The following is a 25867-nucleotide window of genomic DNA, read 5'->3' on the forward strand; positions in this document are numbered from 1 at the left end:
GACAATGGAACACAACCGGAACAGCATGCCAATATGGCGCTCGTAATACCGTTCGGATTTCATGGAAACAGATTAACTTTACAAATGTATTTTTGTAAGTAAATACATTTCACTTAAACGTCATGTTATGGTGGTTAAACCATAGGATAAGCGATGGAGTGTGACATTTTGGACTCTTTGGACCAACTCGGGTGAGTCGACAGCCCACGAGTTAGCATGCTAACATGTAGCTTTACATTGTCGGTCTCTAGCCATGTTGCCTTTGTCTATAACTTGGCGCCAAAACGTCTTATTAAAACGTCTTATTTCTCCCGCTCAGCTATGACGGTCCCCTGACGGAGGAGACTGCGTTGCTCCAAGCCGCGAAGAGCGGCCTGTCGTCGGCTGAGTATGTGGACCTGTGCCGATGGTTGGTGTCCCGTTTGAAGCCACTATGTAACTTGGAGGAGAGCATCACTACCGGTCCAGGTGAACTCAAGTCGACTATTTGTTATCGCTAAATAACGAAACGCTCGGCCAATTTTTGCCAAACACATAGTCGCCTGGTTTCTTGTCCTGCTGGTTTTTTAGTTAAGCCAAATGTCCCTACAGAGGACTTGGACAGCCTGGAGGTGGACATGAGGGGCTTGCTCAAGGAGCTTTGCTGCCCGTATGAAGTGTCAGCCATACTTAAGGGAAGCTCTAAAGACCATCTTAAGTTTGTCTGTAAGTTACTGCTCAAGCTCATCACACAATTAAATTCTGATGAACCTGAATCGGCTCATCATTTCTCTGGACCTTTTTTTCTTTTTGTTCCAATGTGTTGTTTTCGTTTCATACGCGGTCCAGCTAATTTGTGTTTCTCTTGTGTAGTGTTTTTAAGCTCAGAGCTTCAGGCGGCGCAGATTGCCGTCAGCAGACGAGGCGACGTTCAGGGAAAAAGCGCGGGCTCGGCGTCGCTGGAGCTACGGGAAATCTGCAGCACCTTGAACGTTTCACTGTGCAAGGGCCAGGATGCATTGGATGTCTTGTCTAGCATTCAAAACAAGGTGAGACTCTACTAGCATCATCTACACTAAATTTGCAATGGTACAATAACAGACAGTGCTGGAATATGTCACTACAGGTGGATACACTTGTTGGGAAGTGTCCGAATGGCATAGTGGGAAAACCCGCGTTGAAGAAAGCTCTCAGCAAACAACAGTGGGTATGTGATTAAGATGGTTGGACCTTGTGCGTTGAGAGATGTTGAATGAAAATAATTCCATGAATGCGATAAAAACATTCTAACTGTGGTGTGTGGTTTTGACCTCACACAGGAGAAGCTCCACAGCATGAACACAGTCATGTCGACAGAGTACGAGTGTCGGCGCAGGATGCTCATCAAACGCCTGGATGTCACCATTCAGTCGTTCGGGTGGTCAGACAGGGCCAAGGTAAGTTTATTTGTTAGTTTACAGCACAACCTCCAAAGGTGAACGCCCTGAAATTGGTACAGTGTCGATTTTATCTGACATTCTGGGAAAATGGGCCTCAGCGTGACAGAAATTGGTTCATCATAATTGTTGGTTTTCTTTCATTGACGGATGGCTACCAATCATTGTGTCACCTTTTGTGAAGAATTACAGGCGTCCTGCTTTTTCTTTGGCATTTTGTTTTGTGTGATGTCACCACAGAAAGTTACCAGTGATGACAAAGAGGAAAAGTGTGATGACAACCATAGAGCAGAAAGTGGATCTTTTTGCATCGTAGCAGTAGTGTAGCCACCAGAGGTATACACAGGTACTAGAAACACCCCAGGCAATTGTTTTATTCTACTACAGTGAACCTCCACATGTTCACAGTGCCACATTTGCCATTTTTTTTAATGCTGAAAACCACCTATTTGCTATTTTATGCTCAGGCGAAATTCATGTCTAATATAAAAAAATATGCTGCATTGACACAGGCTTGAGGTTGAGGGATGAGCCTAATTTTGTCTGGTCATAGCCATAACGAATTACAAAAAGGCGGTGTCGCCCTCTTGTGGCAATTATTACCACATATTTTGTAATTTTGTTATATTCCTGTAGATTTCCCATCTGTGTCTATGATTAAATGTTTTCTTTTTTCTATTCAGGTCAAGGTTGACAGCATGGCCCAAGCGTACCAACCCAAGAGACACGCACTGAAGGCCGAAGTTTCGGTGGACACCGCCGCCCTGCTGGCTGCCAGAGAGGACATATGCAACGTGGTGAAGACCAGCAGCGGCGCCAGCAGGCAGAACACCATCTGTGCTGTCAACAAGGTAACATATTAGATGTCAACACCTCTTCTTCCGTGGATCAAATACTTGTTTTGAACTTAGCCGTTCAGCTTCCTTGTCATAAAGCAGCAAGATGGGGGGGGGGGGATACAGAAACATATTATTGTTGCAACTGCAAGTGATTCTTTTATTTTTACATTTATTATACGGGAAAAGTTAAGTGAAACAGATGCATGTGCATCTTTTAGTGACTTTTAGTTCAGTTAGTCTTTATGGAGTGTAATAATGATCTACAAAAACAGTAGGGACCTCGCAGCAGTCGCTTCTCCAGCCCGAATGAAAGAATGTATTCGTAGAACCCAACATCACTCATTTGTCACTTGCGCGTATTCATCAGATCCAAATGGGAAGAGTTCCGGACCGAGGCGGACGCCCCTCAGAGATAGAACCCCCGCTGCCTGAGATGCCCGCTTGGCAGGAAAGGCAAGACAGAGGTGGATGGGGTGGAGGAGGAAGAGGTAGGGATGGAAGAGGTGGTAGTGGATGGGGAGGAAGAGGAGGTAGGCACGGTGGACACGGCGGAAAGCGAAGACGGTACCAGTATTGATTTAATGTGCTGTTATTCTTTTTAATGACTCATCAAAACGTTTAAATAAATTGAACAGGACCCCAGTCTGTCGTGGATTATGCACTTGCTGACGCCTTTTGTAACAGTAGACATCATAACGTATTCTCTCATGGAATAGTATCATTATTTGACACCATGTAGTTTTTGCATCATAGATTTTATACAGTTTGTACAGTAAACACACAACACTCACATTGTGTACGTTATCAACAAATACATGGACAGACGGATACCAAAATAAATGTGTTTTCCACTAAGACTCCATCAGTGTTTTGGGGGTGGGGGGGGATCAGAAACCCTGAAGCAAATGTAGAAAGTCTTAAAAGTCACACAGTGTCATTATGCATGCATACATGCATACATGCGTTTTCTGCTTTTGACTTCCTAGTTGCAGTTCAGAAACACCACATAAACTCTTTCACTGCAATCAAACGTTCCTTCATTTTAAAATGTAAAAAAAATACAGTCTGCAGGCACTATTCAAATGTTTAAATTAAAAGTTTAAAACAAATCTTTTGATACTTTTTTTTTTTTCTCTCATTGTCACCTTCCACTTGGTTTGTTGCGATAGTTTTGATGCAACTCAAGCGCAATAGCGCAGTGCTGTTCAAAGTGCTTTATACAGCAAAAGTCACTGTCAAAAAAACCAAACAAACACTATAATACTGTTGATAAGAGTTGTGGGTCAGCCCAGTAGTAGCACAGAACACATCTTTGGGATTTCTCAGATGAGCCGAGAGTTGCGGAGGTACTGGACTAGCACCTTGTAGATGAAGGTGTACTGGGACAAGGTCTGGACCATCATCATCCTCTGCTGGCGTAGCTTCATCAACACCGTCTTAATGTCCAGCATCTAGAAATAATTGAAGACATGAGGCTACTCAATAACGTTACCCTAAATTTTATGATTTAAATATTTGCTGCCCACACTTTTTGAACTCTGTTAGCTCCAGAGTGGATGCCCTCCCGCTTACCTCGTTGTGCTCTAGGCAGGCAATCATGATCTCGGACAAGATGACCACGCCGCTGCGTCCCACTCCGGCGCTGCAGTGCACCAGTACGGGCAGGTTGCTGTTCTTTGGCTCACTGATGCTGTTTGTGTGCCTCCGCACCGACTGGATCTCCTCCAGGTAAGCTGGAAACACCACCACACGCCAACATGAAGCCTCGAAAGTAACCAAAATAGTTAGGAGAAAACTCTGCCGGTACTCACTGAGGAAGCCTTTGAAATCGTCGGGACAGCCGTGGTCTGGCCAGTCTGTGTACTGCAAGTGCCACACGGTCCTCTCCTGCCCCATCAGCAGGTGTTTGATCTTCAAGCCCGTGGTGGCGTAGCAGCCCGACTCGGTGCGGAAGCGCGTGGTGATCTTGAAGCGGCCGTACGTTACCGTGTTGTGCCGCGAGCCCAGACGAGGCCAGTAACGGAAGCTCTTTTCTCGCCCGCTCTCCTGTGCAAAAGACGAGACGATAGCGTTTAAAAACGTAGGGACAGAATAAGCCGGTGCTAGAAAACAATCAACGTACCTCTTCGGCGGTAACCATGGCAATGATGGCGACACCTTGCTCCCATACCATCTGCCAGAAGTCCTGGCATGTGTTGGAAAGCGGCCCCTGGCAGGCGATGTAGTTCCATTCATGTCCTCCTACGTTGATCTGCCGGGACAAAAGACACTTCCGCTTTCAAAAACAACCAGTTAGAGTAAAACCTGTTACACCACTAGCCTCCCGACACTCGCTTACGTCGCGACGTGCCGCGCATTTTTTGGACTCTTGTGTTATTTGTTCTCACAGATAACCGTTTAACCTACGAAATGCAAGACATTCTTGTCGGGTCATCGGGTTTCACTAGCCTATTCCGCCCACGTATGCGCAGAAATGTAAATTAGGTAGCAATCAGACAAAATCTCAAGAACATCTCCTCGGAATATGGGAGCTCTTACCTTAATGTGTGAGGCGTTGATGTAGCCCGTGTTGTTCTCCTTGGTGGGCACAAGCTCCACGCGGGTGTCATCGTATGGCAGCACGTCTTGGAAGCGGTTCTTGTCTGCGCTCTCGGGCATTTGGGCGACGGAGCACTCGGCCGCCGAACGACACTTGGGGATGCTCTCGTACTCTTTCAGCAGCTCGCCCATCTCCATGTGCTGCTCCAGGATTTTGCACTAAAACAAAATCTCTATGATAAAACCGGTCGACTTCTCTCCCATCAGGCTTAGCAAGATTTTGGGAGAGAAATCCCACAAAACAAAATCACGTCACTGTTTCTCTATTTATAGCCAGTCTAGTCGACTTTGCTATTACAATTGGCTTGTATTCTTGTCTGTAAATGCCTAAAATCTTGTTTGCCCAGGTGTGATTACACGTACGTGTTATTGAGGCTGGTATGCTAGCTACAATACGAACGTAAAAGGAGGTGTGGTTTTTTTTTTCTGTGTGTGTTGAAAACCATTGTGCAGGATGCATGGCATCAATGCTTTACGATCCTCTCTGATTTATGCTTTGTCCACCCACACCGTATACAGTTAAAGCCTCATCCAGGTGAACGAGGCTAACCAGTTTCGCTAGAACCAAGCCAGATTTCTAAGTTTCGCAAAGTATTACAATTCATTCCTACCCTCTCGTCGTTGGAGTCTCGTTCCCGATCGTCTTTGCCTTCGCTTTGCGTCGGGTGCCTGGACATTGACAGGCCGTTGAGATGAGCCACCTTCAAGGACCCCATCTTCCTCGTATCCGAGCGCACGCTCTTCTTCATGCCCTGGCGTGGGGAGACAAGTACATTTAGGAGGTTATGGTGAGGGCGACTGTCGCAGTCAGCGAAGGTAGTTCGCTTTGAGGGTGGAGACAAGTTGTCTCAGACGACAGCACCGCACTGCTGGGAAAACTTCGAGTAAAATGTCACCTGGCCGGTTTCTCGATGTACTTCTTTCGAGTGTCATAGCACAGATGATGTCACGCTGATACAATGCTGATGTTGTGATTTTATGTGCCCGCGGCGAAGAGGAAATGACAGCACAGCAAACAAAAAAACAAAAAAAAGGACTTACCGGTGGAGGTAAACCTTCGATGGTCTTCTTGCCCTGGGGCACGTCAGACACGGGCCTCTTCTTGAAGTCCTTCTTGGACTTGTGCTTGGCCTCGCCGCTCAGGTCTCCTTCTGACACCGAGGGCATGATTCGGGCTTGCCGCACATCGCGGAAGTACAGAGGCTCGGTCTCGTGGACCAGAGGGTGGACCTTGTAGGTGAGGGCGGCAGCTAGCATAGGGTCCAGAGATGAGCCAATGGGATAAGCAGGGGGTGGCTCAGGGGGGGTCTGTTGTTGAGGAGCCATGAAGAGGTGTTGCGGAGATTCCTCTTCGGGGATGATAGCGTCGTGAGAGAGCGGCGTGTGGCGCCCTGCGTCGTCTTCAAACTCCTCCTCGTCGCCACTGCTGTGCACCAGCATGGTGGCGTCGGAGAGGGACTTCTTGTGTCCATATTGTACGTCTTCCTTGTCGCTCCTGTCTTCTGTCATGGCACGCTCCAAGAACACATTGAGCTGGGAACCCTGCGAGCGACCTCCGCGCGGGGCCGGAGGAGGCGTGACCGCCTCGACGGCCGAAGTCGACACGTGCCGCTCTTTCAGCCGCATGCCCTCGAGGTTCTGCGCGAGTCCAGCTATCTCGATGGAGTTGCGCTTCTGAGCGTGGTAAGCGGGTCTGTGCACGGGTCCGCTTAAAAGCGGCTCGGATACCTCCTGCAGAGAGTGCGCCACAGGCAAGCTGTCCTCCTGGAAAGTCTGGACAGAATGGTGCACGCGGCGTGTGATAATCAGATCTGGGTTACTGCTGCTGACGTGGAGGTGGCGCGACAGGTCCGGCGTGCTGTTGGCGGGCCGAGGGTAGGCGTATGGGTACGGCGGAGGCGGTCTGTACACCTGCGTCTTCATAATGTTGGCGGCCGGATACTCTTGGGCTTGCTGCAGCTGGACGTTGGTGAGCTCCGGCACACTGACGGCTCCCACCACGGGTCTCCTCTCGATGGGATAAGCGTGGTACGGCGACGGGCCGTGGAAGCTGGAGCCCGTGTGGAAGGGATAGTGGTGGTGGTGCTGGGTGGCGCCACCGTGCTCCCCTCGGATTTCGGGCTGGCTGTAAACAAGAGGGTCCGGCCTGCTGTAAGCGTACGAATTCCCGATGTTCAGGTTCCTCATGGAGTGGCTTTGCCTGTGCTCCTGGGACAAAAGCATCCCGCCGCCGCCACCCCGGCTCTTCTGCCGCATGACCGTCTCGTAGTCTGGAGTGGCTCGGTAGGAAGGCGGGATGAGGGCGCTGTGGCGGTGCGAGGGCACGTAGTCAGGCCGGGTGATGTCGCTGGTGATGGAGGGGTTCGAGGACATGGGCGAGGGCTGGAGGTAGTGCTGAGGGTTAGTCAGGGAGCTGGTGCTGTGGGCACTGTACACGCTGCCGTTACGCAAGCGCACGCCGCCCCCGTAATCCAGAGGTGGGCAGTCCAGGCTGGTTTGGGAGTGGTAGCAGTAACCGTTCTGGCTGTTCATGTACAGGTTGTCTGTAACAGAGCAACACGTCCGGAATTAGCGACGTTGACCAACGCTGACACAAGACGATTGAAGTTACCTTGCGATGACGTGTAAGGTTCCGTGAAGTGGCCGTTGTAGTGCATTTGTGGCGGGGGCATCATGTAGCCCTGAGGCTTTGGCTGCTATTCGGGGGGAAAGAAAAGATGAACTAGCAGTCCGAAGTAGCTAACTAGTCTTTGCTCCAAGTTGACTAAATAATCACAAGAATGTGCATTTAACTCACCAGGGACAATCTTGTTGACGATCTACGTCTGACCGGGTTGACGACTGTTGACTGTGTTTGTCTGGGGAGAAAAAAAGTCAGTCAACCACAAAATATAATGTATTACTTCAAAGGTCACTTAAACGCGAGTAAGACTTTTTTTAATTTACTGCAATACTTGAGACGCCGTCTTAATTTTAGGAGCGAACTTGTCTTAAGTCGCACATTAGCGATATTGCCTTTATTCAAATTATGGTTGCTTTAAAAATAGCTAGCGCCGCCATTTGCAAAACAAATTTCTTAATTCATTCACTGCCAGCCCTCAAAGTGAACGTACTGAGTAACTTAGCGCATCTCTATAATTAGCTGCTGTGGTCGCTTGCCGTACTAAAATTTGAAACGTGCTACTTGGCGAACTGCGCTGCTCACCCCTTATTTGAAGGCAGAGAGGGACGAGAGAGCATTGGAAAACGAGGAAAGGCAAGAGTGAGGAGGGACTTCTGGGGGCCTTCGGGAGGCATGGGGTCACACTCCTCCCTGAGGAGGAGGAGGAGGGAGGGGAAGGGCGGAGGGTTGAGGTGGAGGAGGTCAGAGAAGTGAGTCTTGCGGCACTTGGGAGTGGCGCTCGCCAGACAAGCGACAAAAGAGCCAGGAAGTGGGCTAGACGTGTGAAACTTACAGGCTGCTCTTGTTGAGCTTATAAAACTTGAGTCTGGCCAGACACATGCGACACACGTATTTGGAAGTTTCCATGTCCTCCTGCGGTAGAAAAAAAAAAAGAGCAAATGAAAACGACAGAGTCCCCAGAGAGGATTGCAGCTGAGAGTGCATTCCGACAGCACGCACAGAGCTTCAGCTGACGCGACGTGGCTTTTATGGCCCAGACGACAGCGGCAGCGACAACAACAACATTGTTGTGACTGGCTGAGCCTAATTCCATTAAGAGAGCGCAATGTCGAGAGCGAGAGACTTACGGTCTGGAACTGGACACTCTCCTCTCTGTTGAGCAACTCCAAGGCAAAGAAAGACCTGTTGTGACTCATGTTGTTAATTTCATTCCACCTGCACGGCCAATTCAAGCAAAAAAAGAAAGGGAGAACATATGATGTCATTGCAGTCGCAGCAAAACGCTCAATAGCGAGCATTTGTGTCGCTACGCGACGTACACAATGTTTACGGAGCGCTCGTTCTGCCGGACTCGGCCGATCGATGTGAGTGGAAGAGAACATTACCTGAATAAATGAAGAGGCCTGCCATTTTTGTGTTTGACAAAGATGCCGTCCAGGCAGGAGCCCAACGTCACATCTGTGCCTGTGTTGTCCTGTTTAGGCAACATGACAAAATGTGACTCAGGTCATAAAGGCTTGCCTTTTTTTCTTCTTCCGTAGGCTAGCTGCAACCAACCTTGGCTTGATAGCTCTCGTGGCCGTAGCCCTCCATTTTCTCCACCTCTTGCATGTACAACATCTCGGCCTCAGGGGACGACAGACCCCTGAGAACAATACAAGTCTAGTTAATGGAAACATATGATGGAAAAGTACATTTCCATCTTGTAATCCAATATTTGGACGTCTCATGCTTTTAGTCACAGTCAGATTACTGTGACTGTGCTAATTAGTGCTTTCTCCACTCACTAGTCCATAAACCAAACCATCCTGTTTACATTCTTGAGACCAATAAGAGACAGGAGCGCCCCGTGGCGTTTGAAACATTCTACTGATGACAACGGGAACTTGTGACAGGCGCTCTTACCTGTAAGACTGATAGAGAAGGGCCACTTTCTGAGTGGCCTCCTCCAGAACTTGCTCATCCTGGATCCAGTCCTGCCGTGATGCAAATGTGATTACAGAAAATGCCACCAATACTCAAATTGTCTTTTAGGAAAATGTCTTACGATGGGGAACAGCGCAAATTTCTGAAGAAACTCCTGAGAATCGTAGCGATTGAAGTCTCCAAAGTCGGCTGTGGTAGGAGGAAAACATGCATGGTGTCAAACAGTGTCGACGCTGCTAATTGCTAACATTGACGCTACCTTGCACGGCGAGGCTAGCCAAGCGAATGGCTTGTTCTAAAGTGCATGAGATGCGGCCCTCCAGCACGTCCTTCTTCAACTGTAGATAATACTGATATCTGTGAAAGTGGTCAAATAACGAAGTCAATTGAACAATTGTCCAAATCCTGAGAAGAGAATTGACTTAAATATCGTGAAAGCAATTCGTAAGGGTTATAATAGTAGTTACGTGGTTGACTGCTAACATTACCCCGCTATTGCTAACGGCAACATTTTTTTCCTTGACCTTTGTAGGAGTTTCTTAGCATTCATGCAATCTCAATGAACGAGTCATCTTCTTGGAATCCGCTTTGAACTAAACAAAACGTCACCTCGTGATCTCCTGCTGCAGCTGAGCAACACTGGGGATGTAGAACACCACTCCGAAGTAGACGGTAGGCTCCACACCGTACTTGTCCAACTGCTTCTTCAGCGGTTTTTCTAGGTCAATCCACCTCTGCAGGTTCTGCTTGTTCAAGTACCATAGACTAAAGAACGTGATCTAATGCATGGAAAAAAACATAAACATCATATGGCACCAAAAAAAAAAAAGCAAGCATTTCATTCCATGACATTCTTTGTCCATAACAAACCTAATATGGGAAAAGAACAAGCAAAGCCTGTCTATTGCTGACATACCTCTCTTAACTCCAGTCGCTGGGCGACTGCCTCCAAACATTCCTGGCCCGTGCTCTCCACTGACAGCGTGAACTCCACAAACTCGCCATTGAGCTGCTGGATGCGAGTGACCAGACAGCTCTTGCTGGAAACAGTGTACCTTCTCGTACGCTTGAGTTTCAAGCCGAAAGGCAAGGGCATGATTCACGCCGGTGGGAATCTTTCGTGTTTTAGTCTTTGCAAATGACTCGCTTCGCTGTCCCCTCTAATAAGCGTTTAGGAATGGCATCAGTCATGGGGCTCATTATTAGGCAGACCTGAACAGATGACACAAAATATATGATTAAGATAAAAGGCACAAGTAATTTTTCTTTCTGTGATCCGGTGTAGATCTACACAAGCGAAAGTGATGATTTAGTCTGACTTTGTATTTATAGATTTGGAAATTCTCAACTGCAAAAACCATCAGGGAGACTGCACACGCATGCATCACCTAATTTGACCAAAATATATCAATCAAATCAGTTCAACAAGATTAGCAATCAATTTGGTTTTCACTGGTGCAGTTTTGATCTTAATTTTCAATAGTTATTCGGCATCCGGACATTAGTCTGATCCAGACAGTCTCAACTGTGGAGCGCTAAATCCCTGCCCGAGGTTAGAAACACGCCAATCTTCGCTTCAACTCCCCTACTTGGCATTTAGTGCTTTAGCGGTATGCGATCGTTCAGATCGTTAAGTCAAAGTAATCGGCCTTGTACTTTAGATCGTTTCGGTAGTCATCCGATTGAGTATTTACACGCAAAAACTGCAGGTTTAGCTTTAGCTCGCTAACACGGGCCCAGCAAATAGACGACACCCGCGAGTAGCTGACGTCGCCGGTAAATATTTTGGCCGGAGCCGCTCGTCGTTTACCGTTGAGCCGCCAGGAGAGTTTAAAGGTCCGGCTCCGAAGACAAGAGGGCTTGAGTCCCAGCGATAGCTCCACTACGAGGCACCTACTATTCTTTTAATAATTTTAAATAATTGCATTAAATGCCAAACGTGTGCGATCCTGGGTAAGGGCAAAAGTGTCACTTCGTGTCCCACTCTGCATCACTCGGGTTCCAAGCGTGTTTTGCTTCCTGGGATTGGAGGCGCAACAAGTGTCTTCCTCCGCGGACCTACAACTTTTGTATTTGTGTTTTATTACTCAATGAAAGCCCAGGAAAAATATAAAGTATACTTAAAAAGTTTTGATTGTAAACAAAATGATATTGCATGGCTTAAATTCATCAACAATTTTTGATAAAGGATGAATTTCTGGCATCGTCGCGGAGGAATACACGGGGATTTTGGTGACCTCAGACAGCTGGAATGCCGAGTGGTGAGAATTCTCCAGGAGGGCCAGCTGCCAAGACCGGCTGGCCGCTGACCGCCTTGTTTACCTTCAACCTCGGCTGACGGCCCTTATCGCGCCCACGTTAAACATCGCCTTGTGTAAGAATACCGACGTTTGTTTGCAAAATAGCCCCCGCGGTCACATTCTTTTTCCACCCAATTATAGGTCATGCAAATAATGCAGAGGACTTGTAAAAACATTTATTGCAAATTGAAAGACACTTTGTGGTGACTCACTGAATCCGTAACCACCCCAAACGTTTTCACAGTCATTTCAGGCCAGGCCTTTTTTGACTTATTTCCGAATAAACGAAAGTCAATATTCTTGCAAAGAATAATAGATAGGGCAGCATTTGTGTGACAGCGAGCAAAGTAACTCCACTAATAGACCAGTAACTCATGTCTACAAAAAAATTACAATTACCTATAGATACCACAAGGTGGCGCCAAATAACTACTTTTCCGCTAGTGCTTTGTTGTGATCTTTTCAGGTATTTCAGAAAGAGCAGAAACAGTAAATAGCTTGGGGTTTCAGAAAATACCAGAGGATAATTCTTTAAAGAAAAAAGGTGAATTTGCAAAAAAAAAAAACAAGTAAACACTATTGGAACACGTCTGCCCTATTCTGTGTTCTAGAGGCTCTAAATTTCAGTGTGTGAAACATTCAAAAGTCATCTTCGCTGACAGAACCCATTGTATATGTTTGCTGCTCACTGGAAGAGTCCATGTTGTCACCTTTAGCGTATTTTTCAACACACAGCGACTCTGAAAACCTTCTTTCCAGGTCTTCAAGAACATTGCGATTTTCTTCAGCGTCTGACCCTCCTTGGTCCTGATGGCTCTCCACACCGTATGCCTCTTCCTGCTTTGTCACAACCGGTTGGTAGTCCCCTTCATCCTTTTCTTCATAATTCGCATCTTCTTCGCGATTGTCCTCCTCCTCTGTCTTTTCACTCGCTGTCAGCAAAGAACTCCTTTCAGGAGACCACGGCTGTGTAGAGCTCAACACGGGCTCCTCCAGGCAGTGCTCGGGGGAATGATTGCGTTCGCTTGCATAATCAAAAAGATTGTTGTCCTCTCCCGCTGTCACCCGCTGCATCGTCGATTCGGGCATCACCATGAGGCGATCGAGCAGGTCTTTTTTCCCAGGCCCCTCACTGTAGGAGGATGCAGCGGAGGGTTCATCCAGGTTGTTGCGCAGAATGTCCAGAAGATGGCGCATTTTAGTCTAAAATAACAGACGGTGACACCTTGAAGCCTTCACTTGACTTTCTAAATGTTTATTGCTACAATTCTCGATCAGGTTCCCCAATATGCACTTCAAGCATACTTACTTCATCCAGACGATGCAGATTCATATCGATATGCCGCTGTACCACCCGGTCGAGGATCCTTGAAGGAGAAACGGATATGTTGCCATCATGTACTCAAGCCAACCCAAAGTGATTATTAACTCAATAATGAAAAAGTGCTCCAGTCCGATCACACAAGATATATTGACGAGATATGAGAACAACCATATAACAGGAAATTACTCTACTTACAGCACACCTCACCTGTTTGAAACGGATCCTCTGGACAAGATGTCTTCCGTGACATCATTAATAAACTCAAGGTACATCAATTCTTCATCACTGTCAAAGAACAGATTCTGTCAAAATATTCCGGATATACTATTGATCTTAATGCAGTAAATGTTATGAAGATATATTTACTCTGCACTTGGAGATGTGTTTCCACTCTCGAAAGAGAACCTAGAGGAAAGAATTGCTTTAATAGGACTGCAAAAGTCACATTTTGTCCACTCTTTTACCTGGTGGCATGGTCGAAGGGATCGTAGTCTCGGTTTTTGGTTGTGAGTTGTTTTGCTGTTATTGAAGATGTGCCGGTGAGCTTGTCCTCGCCCGACTGCTGCTCTTTATTGAGTTCCTGGGACGAAGAGAAAGATGTCCAATATTGTGCTACACTGATTTTACAGTGACTATAAAAATTGTACACAATTGTCTTCAATCTCTTTTTAGGGTCAAGGATTGTGACTGCAAACTAACCTGAGTGGGCTCATCCAACTCTTGCTGTTCAGTTTTTGCTCTGCAAGAAGCAGTTCAAACAACAATATGAATCAATTTGAAGACATTTTTGAGGTGAGACTTTGCAGTGACTAACCGTTTCTTCGCTTTCATCAAGTCGTTGCTCTCCTCAGCCAGATTGGCGCCCCGCGGTGCTCGATAGTAGCGATAACTAGATAGGTACGAGCTCTTTTGTGACTTCAGCATCTTAGGTGTGAAAGGCTTTTCTTGGGTGAAGTGTTGCGAATGTTTCTCAAGCAAGTCGCCGCTGTACGTCTTTTGCACAGGATCGCGAAAGGCCTTGAAGTTCGGCTTTCCCGAGGCGCACGGGTATCCCGACGGCCGCCCCTGGGACGTCAGCTCCTGGCTTCGGAATTTGAGTTCCACGGCGGAATAAGGGCGCTGATGATTAGCTTTAGTTGATGGAGAGGAGACCTCGTTTGCATTGAAAAATCTGCTGAATCCAGGGGTGGAGTGCACAGAGTTTCTTGAGCAGAGGTAGGGTCTGGATTCAGACTGTATGGAACATCGACTCTAAAAGAAAAATGACACGGTAAATGGCCGAGCCTTGCGGCAAATAATTAAAACAAAAAAACTGTTGCTTACTTGTGCCGAGTAGCATGAGGCTCTGCTGTTTTTGTGCGAGAGTGAATGTGCTGACTGGTGACGACCTCCTTTCTTTAAAAACTCCTGTCTCATCCGGTCGCTGTCTGCTTACACATGGAACCATATGCAAATATCTTCTCAATGTTATTATACACACTGAATGTCGGTGTTAAGAGATACACTGGGATGTGTTACTTACACTTCACACTGTGCGTAAGGCTTTTGGGTACTGAGGTGTCGATAACAGCTGCAAGGAAACAACATATTTGTTTCAGAGACAGCTCCTTGTACTTTCACCATTATGTGCTGTGATGTTTATGTTTCTAAAAGCTCACCTTTAGCTGAATAAATCCGTTTGTAATGAGACATCAGGTGATCATTAATCATACCTTGGGCCCACTTGTTGGATGAGTTAGGAGAAAATGCTGAAAAATAATTAGGACACTAAGAATCAGCTCTCAAAATCAACCAACAATGTCTTAAAAGTTTAGTAAACATAATACTTACGGCTACTTTTCAATGCCTGCCCTCTGATGTTAAGGCTGGACCCAGGGCCAGATAATACACTCCCTAAAATAATAACAAGAAGAATGGCAATAATATACTATTAATAATATAAGACTTTTTTTGCAAGTCTATAACAACTAATGCAAGATGTGCAATCGTACGACATGCAAAGCTATTGCTAATGCTAAGCACGGTTACGTACGTCTCCTCGGATCCATGTCAACGTATCCCATTTTCTCCCAAACTATTGCAAAACTGCAACGACAAAGCCGTAACACATCTAAAAATCACAACGTGGGTTATTGTTGACATTCTATCGAAGCTAGCTAATCATCGCACCAACGGAGGATCCCAAAGCTTCGCCGTCGCCATGCCGGTTGCTAGGAACGGTGACGTCACCACTATTCGCGCATGCGCAAATAAAGAAAGGTGGAACTTCAAAACGGGTGATGTCTGACGCAAATTTTTGAACGTTTTCAAAATTTAAAACAATTTAAAATCTAAAGGGATGTTGGATAGCGTCGAGAACTTGCGTAGTGTTGAATAAATATTCAACTGTTAAGTACTATAATAAATGTAAACAGTATCACATGTTAAAGTCATATTTGTACAATAAGGGATACAATCAGATAACCCTAAAACCATAATATATATTGTATAAGCATGTATTGTCTCCCTTGTAGATATGATCATAAGATAATATGAATTGCTATTCTTGCATTGATTGAAAACCGATCCCCCATCTCTATTGGTTTATCTGGATATCAGGGTGTCTAACCTATATAAGCAAATAAGACTTTAAATTAAAATTTCCCCTACAAAGTTATCCTAATAATTAATTATTTCATACGTTGTGGCCTGTATATTTTTTTCTTAAAGGTCTGAAGGTTCATGAATAATGCATATGCTCCTCATACATATGAATGATGTCACCGTGGAGGTCCACCAATGGTTGGGTGTGACTCGCCGCTTTGCACCATGTGCTTACACACACTCACCGGCTGCCTGCCACAATGAGGGAATAAAAAAATATATATCTTTTTTTTTTTTCGCCTGCCTGGAAAAAGAACAAGAGTGAGTATTGCAAATATATATTTGACGCTATAGAGTAGATTCATGTATGCTTGAGAACCATCGGGAATGCGATAAAGGAAGCAGAGCATCCTTTTTTTTTTTTTGCCTACGCCCTCGTTGTTCTATTTAAGGCGAGCGCATAAAGTTGGGTGGGCACCCACCGGGCTTGCCAGTCCCTTGTGTGCGTGCATTTGTGTGTTTGCATGGGGTGACTTGCGGTTTTTCCTCGCTTGAAAATAAAAGTATCTCACTTGATCCAGACGAAATGCAGAAAAAAGGAGGGGACACTCGAACAGCAGACAATGCGGTTATTTGCTCGCATGTCATTAGCAGACACATCCTTAAAAGAAGACATGCTGAAGTCTGAAGATGTGGAGACATTTTATTTTTAATCATGTATTTGCATTTGCTTTGCTTTTCTGAAACCTTTTTTCACCGACGTTTATAATTTATTTATTCTTTAGAATATTTTTTTTTTTTTAAAGATGAAATTCCCAATAGAAAACCCGAGGAAACAAGTTAACTGGGACCCCGAACAAGGTCAGTACATACTTTGGTATGATTTTAAATTTAAACAATCACTGGAATGAAAATACGTCTAACAAACGTGAGTATAGATAGATACGTGTGGTGTCCTTTTATTTGTTATTTGTATACGTCTGTCATTTTTTCTTCAAATATATACTCTTAATTACAATTATTTTGTATACAACTACACAATGCACAATATATACATACTTTTCAATTAACATTGTATTAAATAATGCACAGGCGCAAAATTATAGCAAAACATCAAGTTAACAATAATACCAAAGTAATTTCAAAACAAAAGCATGTATGTGCGCCTTAAACTCATTTGAATTTTTGAGTGTTGTGTTTACTGACAAGTGACGTGAAAAGGATTATGCTTAATTTGTTTTATTTTCTCACCAGAAGTAATGACTTAGGGAAAAAACTTGAACTCAAAATAAGGCCTCTTTTGTATTACCACTTATTTTACTTGTTTAAAGCTGTTGAACCACTGTTAGTGTCAATAAGTCTTTGAATTGTAAGTACAAGAAAATAATCACTACATTTGTCCAAAAAAAACAACAACAATTCACCTTAGCCAATGCTGACAGCAGCTTCATATTGTTGTGAGGCTCAGCTTGCTCCCCATGAAGAGGGAATATCAGACTCAAATATGGTTTTGCACTCAAGCCTGATTCAATTAGTCACAATCAATAGGCGGCAGAGTTAGTGCCTTGGATTTTAGATGGATGCGTGCGTCACAAGCAACGTTAATACAATTTATATTACAATACAGTTCAGTGGAAGGGCGAACCCGATCCAGTCTGGAATGCAGAGGAACCTTTAAATCAAATGTTCCCATAAATTGAGTTTGAGCTCTTCCTCAGTCAAACTATCACCATACTTAAAGGTACATTAATGTGCATTCATTTCTATAATAGGCACATTTTAATTCATTTTCACTTTAACAGAATACAATTTATGTCTTTGTAAGATTAGCTTCCCGTCATAATGACCTCATCGCACGCATATCCCTGAATACTAATTCATTGAGTGTCTTTCTGCTGCTTCGTTCTTAAAGTTGTTGTTTATTTTGTGTTCTAAATATAGACTGCGGCTGTCAATATGGAGTGTTATCGGGGAGAACAGAAAAAAAGAAATCACTTAGTCGTAATTGATTCAGTCGTCCAACTAGGATGAAGTAACAAGATTCATAAGTGCTGTGGGTGTGCATGGGACGCTTCCTGGATGTCCTTGACTCATCCCGCTATTGTGCTCGTGCGGCAGTATATATATGTGTGCGTGTGCACGTGTCACATCAAACATCAGCCTTCAAAAAAAAAAAGCCGTCTGGAACAAATTTGTTTCATTTGGCAAAGTGGCGTGGTTAATGCTTATTTTTAACAAGCATTAAAAGAAATGGACCCCTATGTGATAAATTTAAATAAAATCCTTTCTAGTTATGCTTTATGGATTGTCATATTTACATATGTAATGTATGTCAGAATGTTTTTTTTCATCTAATGTAGTCCCATAAATGGTGACGAGGTTTTCTTCTCCATTAGCAATATAGGCAACGGCCGCCGACAGGCTTTTGAGGCTCCCGTCCGCTTGACTAATGGCTTTAATGTGCAGCGCCTAAAACTCATTCCTCAGATGACGAGACAATTTAAAGGTTGCTTTCGGTATCGGAGCCTGCAGGCTGGAATAAAGCTAGAGAAAAAAACGAGTTATCTCCACATATCTACTACAAACTGTCCTCTCAATGTTTTCCAGTGGCGGTCCAGTCCAACTTGGTCCCTCCCAAGAAGCCCCAGCCCGGTCTGGTGAAGTCCAGCCTAGTCCAGGCTAGCGTGGCCACCATGCAGAACCCAATGGGCTGCGAACCCAAAACCAACAGCCACTGCACGTTGCCTCGCCTGTCCATCTCCTCACGCTCGGCCAGCGTGGTGGCCAGCATGGACACTGGTTGCGACGGTTCTCTGGCGGCTCTGCAGTCGGTCATGAAGTGGAAGACCGTGCTGGCCGTCTTCGTCGTGGTGGTCCTGTACCTGGTGTGCGGGGGGCTGGCCTTTAGGGCGCTGGAGCAGCCGTTTGAGAGCGACCAGAAGACCAGCATCACCCTGGAGAAGGCTTCCTTCCTGGCAAGACACTCGTGCGTCACACCCGACGAGCTGGAGGCTCTCATCAAGGTGAGTAGAACAGTTGAAAGGTAACAAGCTGGAAGCTCAATCATAACTTGAGGCATTTTGAGACAAGCCATAATGCTCAGTGACGTGTTGACAATTGATGGTAAACACTAGTTACGTAACACAACATTATAGTTGTCTGTGGGGAGAAAAGATTAGGTAACAGAATGAAGTATTGCGTGATGTGAACAACTGGCATTTAAAGTTCTTAGCTGGTTTTCACTTCTGGGCCCAGATTTTTTTTTTTTTCTCTCTCTCTCTCTCTCTCTCTCTCTCTCTCTCTCTCTCTCTCTCTTTTTTCTCTCTTTTGTCATTCTCTCTCTCTCTCTCTCTCTCTCTCTCTCTCTCTCTCTCTCTCTCTCTCTCTCTCTCTCTCTCTCTCTCTCTCTCTCTCTCTTTCTCTCTCTCTTTCTCTTTCTCTCTTTCTCTCTCTCTTTCTTTCTCTCTCTCTCTCTCTCTCTCTCTCTCTCTCTCTCTCTCTCTCTCTCTCTTCACCACTTGTCAGACTAATAATAAAATAATCACACCCCCTTGACATCTTAAACTTGCAATAACCCCGACCCAGAGGGGACCAAGCATGTACAATTTGGAGTGGCCCACTTTCCACCAGAACAGCCCAGCTTGATGTTAACATTTTCAGCACTGGTGAATTTTGGTCTGTGTTTCCATCTATATTTTTAAACTCCATAGCCACCCACCCACACAAGCATCTATTCCTCTTCCTTACTAACCTCAGGGTCTTACAAAGAGAAGCTGTAGCCAGAGTTTGTTGTAGAAATCAATGATAGCATCTCATGTAAGGCAGGGGGATGGAAATGAAAACCTTTAGCGTGGTGTGTTAGGCAAAGGGGGAGTCCGGAGGGAATTAATTATTCATTGCACAAGGCAGGAGTGGGAGACCTCCTGCCGTGCCAGAAGCAGCAGCTGGGCAAATGAGCCGATTCGGGACACGCGTGGCAACATATAACACCAGTAGGAAATGAACGCTAACGGGCTAAATGCCAGCAGGAAGTGAACGCTAACGGGCTATTTGCTAACTAACGGCTTTCAAGTGCTGAAGGAATGATTAGACTTTGGCTATAACTATAATTAAAGCTGCAATGGACAGGTTGAAGCTTTTTTTTTTTTTTTTTTCTGAACAATTGGCCGCTATGCCTCAGTACGCCTCAGTGTAGCATACGGAAAGATCTGAAACCAAATAAATAAAATAAATAATGCTGCTGCTTCATTGAAGGTTGCATTATATTCTCCTGTTCTTTCAACGGTGCGGTGCGCTGGCGACTCATTCATCGTTTTTTGCGTGGGAAGACAGGAGCCTCAGGAAAACGAATGGCTACAAAAAAAATCAATGCCAGACACTGAATGCTTGCCTCCCCACGTTTGCTCTTTCAGTGCCCCCCCACGATGCCCATCCTTATAATTCCCCCTGTCAAGCACTCGGGGCTGACGCACGTCGTGGCACAATGTGACGTTGACGCCGTGTGCTTATTTATGAACCACATTCACTGACGAGTCACGATTCCGAGCACCTGCAGCACCATTACGTCAGAGAATCATATTCAATACAGTTGAGTATTAGCGCTGTACTGATGAGCTGAAAGGAGTTGAGAATGAGCAGTATTTTTATATTCACAGTGTATGAACAACATGTTGGCCTTCGAAATGAAATGTCTTGCCACAAACCACAATGTTTTGCTGCAATGAACAAAAGGGTCAATCAGGAGTCCTCGTGCCTGCAAAGTGCACGTGCACTGAGAAGGATTTTCCACATTTTCAATACAGCACCATGTTGGCGGGCAAACAGAAGACAGCTATAAATAGAACAGCTCATGAAATATTCAGACATATTGCACGGCCATCCCACCACCCTGGAAATAGGTTATTGAGTTTAATTAGATTTTTGTTTCGGCTAAATATAGATACGAAAATTAAAATTGGTTTTGAAGTGAAGTGAAAACGTGCAGTCTACTATAAATAGTAGTATGTGCACTTGAAGAAGGTCCGTCATTTTGCTTTGAAATGTATGTCACGGGAGTAGATGCATTTTTCATAAGGCAGTCGCTCTCCAAAAACTTGCACAGAATGTGCGGGGGCGGCCCTGAATGAGGGCGCACTACATTCAACGTGTTCATTTGAATGAACCAGAATAAAAATGCCTTTTCACATGTTTATTTTTATTTCCCCTTCTCAAAAATATTTAGATTGTTCCAATTAAGTTGTGTGTATCATATGTCAAATTGATAATCTAAATATAATATATAATAGCCTATATATATATATATAGGCTTACTTTGATTGAAATATTGTAAAAAAGAAAAAAATATATATATATGAAACTACTTTGTATTCTTCATACTCTTTAAATTATTGTCTTGTTTATGTGTACTGTAGAAATAAGTTTGGCTTTTTATCTCGATATATATATATATACACACGTATAGTGTTAATATAAATACTCGCGCTGTCGTTGTAATCTGAAGCAAGAGGCAAAGTGCACGTTACCATGGCGACAGGAAAACAAAGAATTCACACAAAACATTGAGAGAGAGCGAGAAAGAGAGCAGATGGAGAGCTTTTATGGCACCGTAATGAAGCACAGGCGTGAATAATGTCACGGTGAATGCAAAGCTGAAATTTGTTTTTTTCCACAGAGCAATGCTACGGATGCACAAAAAAGTAGTTGGCGCAAAGAGCACGAGAAATAAAAAAAAAAATCGACATTTTGTGTGTGTTTGCAGCATTCCATCGACGCTGTGAGCGCTGGGGTGAGTCCCATCGGTGACACCTCCTACAACTCCAGTTACTGGGACCTGGGCAGCGCGTTCTTCTTTGCTGGAACTGTCATCACCACCATCGGTACCTAAACCTTTAAAAAAATAAAATAAAAATTGAACTCTCAAAAATCTTTTGCTCCTGGGAACCAGATAGACAGTGTAAATGAAATCCAAATTATCGATGCGGCCAAAATCATACTGAGCTCCTCAGTGTCCCTTTGACAAAGACAAATGTCTTTTCCCTTGAGGACAACTTAATTATCATAACTTTCTGTGGTCTGACCCTTCCCTCCAGGAACGTTACATAAGAGCTTTTATTGATTATGTTACATAAGGCCATCATGTTAGTCTTAATCTCCTCCCCCCCACTCACCATTTCTTTTCGAGCGCCTTTTGACGTCCTTATGAAGGTCATATTGTGTTTCGTTATCATGTCAGCAAGGTCGGGTTTGATGATGCCAAAGCAGAAGCTTGTTGTCCTTTCTTTGAATACACTAAAAAGGCAGCGTGTCATTTTTCTCCAGGTTACGGCAACATCGCTCCCAGCACGGTGGGCGGCAAGATTTTCTGCATCCTCTATGCCATATTCGGTATTCCTCTTTTTGGCTTCCTGTTGGCCGGGATCGGAGATCAGCTGGGCACTATCTTTGTGAAAAGTATTTTGAGGGTGGAGAAAATCTTCAGGGTGAGTCTTGACAAATCATCGCACTGTCCGGCTTGAGTGAAGCTTTGACACGATTCTTTGAAATTGCTCCCTGACACAGCAAAAGCACAAACAGATCAGCCAGACAAAGATTCGAGTGACGTCCACCATCCTTTTTATCTTTGCTGGTTGTATCGTCTTTGTCACCGTTCCCGCTGTCATCTTTAAACACATCGAGGGTTGGACCACGCTGGAGGCCATCTACTTTGTTGTCATCACTCTCACCACAGTGGGGATCGGCGACTACGTGGCGGGTTTGTATTCAATCTGACGTGTGCCCGCAATCATCAAGTCCATCCTGATGGATTGTTTTGTTTTTCTTCCAGGAGGAAACCGCAGGATTGACTACATGAAGTGGTATAAGCCTTTGGTGTGGTTCTGGATCCTGGTGGGTTTGGCCTACTTTGCGGCCGTCCTCAGCATGATCGGAGATTGGCTTCGAGTGCTGTCCAAGAAGACCAAAGACGAGGTGGGAGTTGAGATCTGGCAGGGTTCAGGACCTAATTACAAGCCAAAGAACCACCAAAAACTTCTAAATCTTTCTCAGGTTGCTGCTCACGCAGCCGAATGGAAGGCGAACGTCCGAGCCGAGTTCCGAGAAACGCGGCGGCGCCTGAGCGTGGAGATCCACGACAAGCTCCAGCGGGCCGCCACCATCCGCAGCATGGAGCGCCGCCAGCTAGGTCTGGAGCAGCGAGCGCACTCTTTAGACATGCTTTCGCCCGAGAAGAGGGCTGTTTTCGCCAGCCTGGACGCCGGCCGCTATAAGACCTCGTCCCAAGAGAGCATCGACACTAAACTGAACAACCTGCGGCTGAAAGGCGCCTGCGAGCCCTACGAGCACTGCAGCGTCGATCCGCAGACGGCATCCTCGTCCGAGGAGAACCTTTTCAACCTGCGCTTTGGTTCCCTCACCAAGTTGGCCAGACGCAGCAAGAGCCGAGAGATCCGGAGGAATATACCCGGGGACGATCGACGGGCCAGTATCAGCGTTGGAAACGGGAACGCCATGGTTGACGAAGAGCGGGGCGAAGGAGCGGAAGGCGATTGCGAGCCGGACGAGGAAAACCGGGAGAGGAAAGAGAGGAACATCAGTTTGACAAACCTGTCACAGTACTCCATGGAACGCTCCAAGTTGAACGGGTGTATACCGGAACTGTCTCAACAACAGGGCGATTAGGCATTCTCTGGAGACACTCGTCTAACGGAAGGATAGAGGTCTGTGGAGAAACTCATCAGATGTAGAATCAGAAATATATCTGGATTTCTCAAGGACCCCTTCATGTTGAACAAGCGCATACCCAAACCATCCAAAACCCGATTGATTACCTGTTTCTTGGGGAATATTATAGACTTAGAGATGTAGACTTGCCGAAGCAGTCTAAGCTTGCCCCCAAGCGTCTAAAAAAATGGACTTCAAGGAGAGCTCCGAGGTGAACATTATCATACCAGACCTGACATGAACCCGAATGATTTACTATTTGCTCTGGAAACTCAGCAGGTCCAAAACCTGGACAGGTTTTGTCCGGTATAAAAATACCCTTGTGTTTATTATCCCGCTGGCAAGCCTTTTGTACGCCTACATTTTTCTGCAGAAGTCCACAGGCATAGTACATCGAAGAAATGTGCCTTCTCCGTTTCCTCAATTAGCTTGGAGCTGCTCCCGGGAATTGCTGTCATGGTGCCATAAAATCACGGGCAACAAAACCTGTTGCCAAAAAAAAACAAAACAACAACAAAGCAAAACCAAGGAGACTTTGTGTCTGTAGTCTCAATACCTCATCGCAGATATTTTTTCTTTGCCTCTCACGGCAATGTCAGCGCTTCTACCCAATACAAGAAAACAAACTTAGACATGTGAATCTACATCATCATCCATCTTCAGGGTGTGCTATCGATTGTAGCTTTGTCGTCATGTAACGCCTTGTCTATTTTCGGACCGCTGCTGAAGACATGGTGGACGGTGGGAGAGACTGAGGATCAATGACCACACGCTAAGTGACTATAAACCGCGTCATGCTAATCAGTCTTATCGATTGCGCATGGAATTGTGTATTTTTGAAATGCAATGTACTACTCTCGTAATTCAGCGGGAAAGAAATCAAGATGGATGGCCACTTTTTGTAACACCACATTTTTGTACACTAAGCATGTTTTTGCCTGTTTGAAATCCTTTTCTTTCGACAACAGTGGAGCACTTGTTATCAATTATTCATCTCATCTTCAACACTGTAATATCGATATCTGTAATACTCAACCTGGGACGACTATGACAATCAGGTAATTTATCTGATTGTTAAAAGTTAAGCTTCACCAGTTAATCAAAATAATTCTGTGACTAAATGGTTTCTCAAGGATCACAATTTTCAAGCCCATTCCAACAGTGGACCATTTCAAATGTATTTACGGGTTGAAAAAAACAACAACTTACGGTTAACACTGCAGAAATCATAAAATTGATTATTGGCATTATAAAGGGCAATTCTACACAGCAATGGGTTCTCTGGTTATAACCTCTGGATGATCATGACCTGTGAAGATTCTTGTGAACGTTTAATGAAAATTTCACATTAATTGTATCCAGTGCCTTTTTTTTTTTTGCAGATAATAAATATGGCAAAAGACATTTCAACACCGTCATCTTCTCCTCATATTTGCATCTCAAACGTCAGCTTTTATACTTTTGCTGTTTGTTTTAGTGACTAAAGTCTCAACATTTACACTTTGAAACTTATTTTAGAGCTCCAGTCCTTCAGTAAGGACATCATTTAATTTCTATTTTAATTATTTATTTAAAAATGTCAAGTTTGATGCACTTTTTATTCCCCTAAAGGAAAAACGAGCCATTATGTAATTAGCGTGATGAGGACTAGCCTAAAGTTCGTGCATGTCCGCAGTCACGTGCGTCCAAATGTGTGTGAGCCAGCTGGCAACACCACAAAACAAATGAATCAAGGGGAGTGAGATGGCTATAAATTGTGTTCCTCCAAGGTGGACGTAACCCCTCTTTCCATTTGGAGACATCTCACTCCAGCTCTTGCCCACGTTTTTCTTGTGAATTCATCATGTTTTGGCTGAGCTTACTTATTGACCTCCCATTTGTTTGGCTTAAGACAGACAACACACTATCGTACACATCGCACAAATGGAAAAAAAAACCTGCACATCGGTTTGTTTATTTATTTATTTATTACACTATGATGTGAGATTTGAAGAACTACTTTCGACAATTTCAATTCTGATTTGAGAAATATATCAAAGCTGCAGAGAAAAACGCATATGATGAAATTTGCCCTCATCTAGGAGCACCAGCAGTAGGAGGATGTAGAAACAGGATGAGGAGGAAGAGGTGTGAACATGCTGAGGAGAAATATGTGTGAGACGATTGCCTGCAGGAGCTCAGCTTGCTTCATATCACTTAAAACTGACTGAGCTGCCCTATCAATTTAATTCTATATGTCAAAGCCCAGCATGAAATTTTATCAGAATAAATGGTCATCATGATATTTATTAACATTTAACGATGTAATAATGTAAAAAATGAAACTAACAAAAAAATACAAATAAATATAATTTGTTTTACTAATATATTTGTGCAAAAGCCTTTTTGTGCCAAATTTAATTATGGAAAGACATGAAGTTAAAAAGAGAATCAAACAAGGTAAACACAACACAGCTGATACTTTCCATGAAACTATGTGATGCTATTATTAGTTTGTATTACGTAATATTTTTCATTGCATGCCTCTTGTTTGCTATATT

At 44.6% G+C, this 25867-nt stretch overlaps 4 protein-coding genes and 1 long non-coding RNA gene across 9 annotated transcripts; 3 read left to right on the top strand and 2 right to left on the bottom strand.

Annotated features, from left to right (window-relative positions):
* Window positions 1-3111, top strand: tslig3b (tRNA splicing ligase complex subunit 3B). The gene is made up of 8 exons (XM_085931472.1): window positions 1-191; window positions 320-468; window positions 592-705; window positions 853-1028; window positions 1106-1186; window positions 1299-1415; window positions 2099-2266; window positions 2622-3111. The coding sequence occupies exons 1-8, from the start codon at window positions 154-156 to the stop codon at window positions 2829-2831; spliced, it is 1053 nt and encodes a 350-aa protein (XP_085787598.1). The 5' UTR covers window positions 1-153; the 3' UTR covers window positions 2832-3111.
* Window positions 2991-11427, bottom strand: ptpn21 (protein tyrosine phosphatase non-receptor type 21). Of its 4 annotated transcripts, none has more exons than XM_085931465.1 (20): window positions 11212-11427; window positions 10318-10613; window positions 10011-10180; window positions 9661-9758; window positions 9523-9590; window positions 9381-9451; window positions 9033-9120; window positions 8861-8949; window positions 8603-8690; window positions 8308-8387; window positions 8058-8165; window positions 7650-7710; window positions 7464-7545; window positions 5894-7395; window positions 5464-5604; window positions 4793-5011; window positions 4377-4505; window positions 4066-4300; window positions 3827-3987; window positions 2991-3705 (listed from the first exon to the last, which is right to left on the bottom strand). In XM_085931465.1, exons 2-20 carry the CDS (start codon window positions 10495-10497, stop codon window positions 3577-3579), a joined length of 3699 nt encoding a protein of 1232 aa, XP_085787591.1. In that variant the 5' UTR covers window positions 10498-10613; window positions 11212-11427; the 3' UTR covers window positions 2991-3576. The 4 variants fall into 4 exon arrangements, with proteins under 4 accessions (XP_085787591.1, XP_085787590.1, XP_085787593.1 ...); XM_085931464.1 differs by having other exon boundaries at window positions 7464-7548; XM_085931467.1 differs by lacking the exon at window positions 8058-8165.
* LOC147045167 (uncharacterized) lies at window positions 8207-14707 on the top strand. The gene is made up of 7 exons (XR_015068300.1): window positions 8207-10073; window positions 11590-11775; window positions 12461-12555; window positions 12980-13118; window positions 13223-13291; window positions 13698-13817; window positions 14030-14707. It is a non-coding gene; the product is annotated as an uncharacterized LOC147045167 (long non-coding RNA).
* spata7 (spermatogenesis associated 7) lies at window positions 11874-17055 on the bottom strand. Of its 2 annotated transcripts, none has more exons than XM_085931471.1 (13): window positions 17033-17055; window positions 15058-15110; window positions 14856-14918; window positions 14684-14773; window positions 14548-14595; window positions 14349-14452; window positions 13840-14276; window positions 13725-13764; window positions 13490-13605; window positions 13392-13430; window positions 13233-13310; window positions 13011-13068; window positions 11874-12904 (listed from the first exon to the last, which is right to left on the bottom strand). In XM_085931471.1, exons 2-13 carry the CDS (start codon window positions 15086-15088, stop codon window positions 12341-12343), a joined length of 1668 nt encoding a protein of 555 aa, XP_085787597.1. In that variant the 5' UTR covers window positions 15089-15110; window positions 17033-17055; the 3' UTR covers window positions 11874-12340. The 2 variants fall into 2 exon arrangements, with proteins under 2 accessions (XP_085787597.1, XP_085787596.1); XM_085931470.1 differs by lacking the exon at window positions 17033-17055 and adding an exon at window positions 15195-15255.
* kcnk10b (potassium channel, subfamily K, member 10b) lies at window positions 16063-24717 on the top strand. The gene is made up of 7 exons (XM_085931468.1): window positions 16063-16469; window positions 18216-18631; window positions 21367-21484; window positions 21927-22087; window positions 22167-22359; window positions 22432-22574; window positions 22653-24717. The coding sequence occupies exons 1-7, from the start codon at window positions 16415-16417 to the stop codon at window positions 23283-23285; spliced, it is 1719 nt and encodes a 572-aa protein (XP_085787594.1). The 5' UTR covers window positions 16063-16414; the 3' UTR covers window positions 23286-24717.
* The last annotated feature ends 1150 nt before the right edge of the window (window positions 24718-25867 follow it).

Source organism: Syngnathus leptorhynchus, chromosome 15 (assembly GCF_054491065.1).
Source record: "Syngnathus leptorhynchus isolate UIUO chromosome 15, UIUO_Slep, whole genome shotgun sequence".
Lineage (NCBI taxonomy): Eukaryota > Metazoa > Chordata > Actinopteri > Syngnathiformes > Syngnathidae > Syngnathus > Syngnathus leptorhynchus.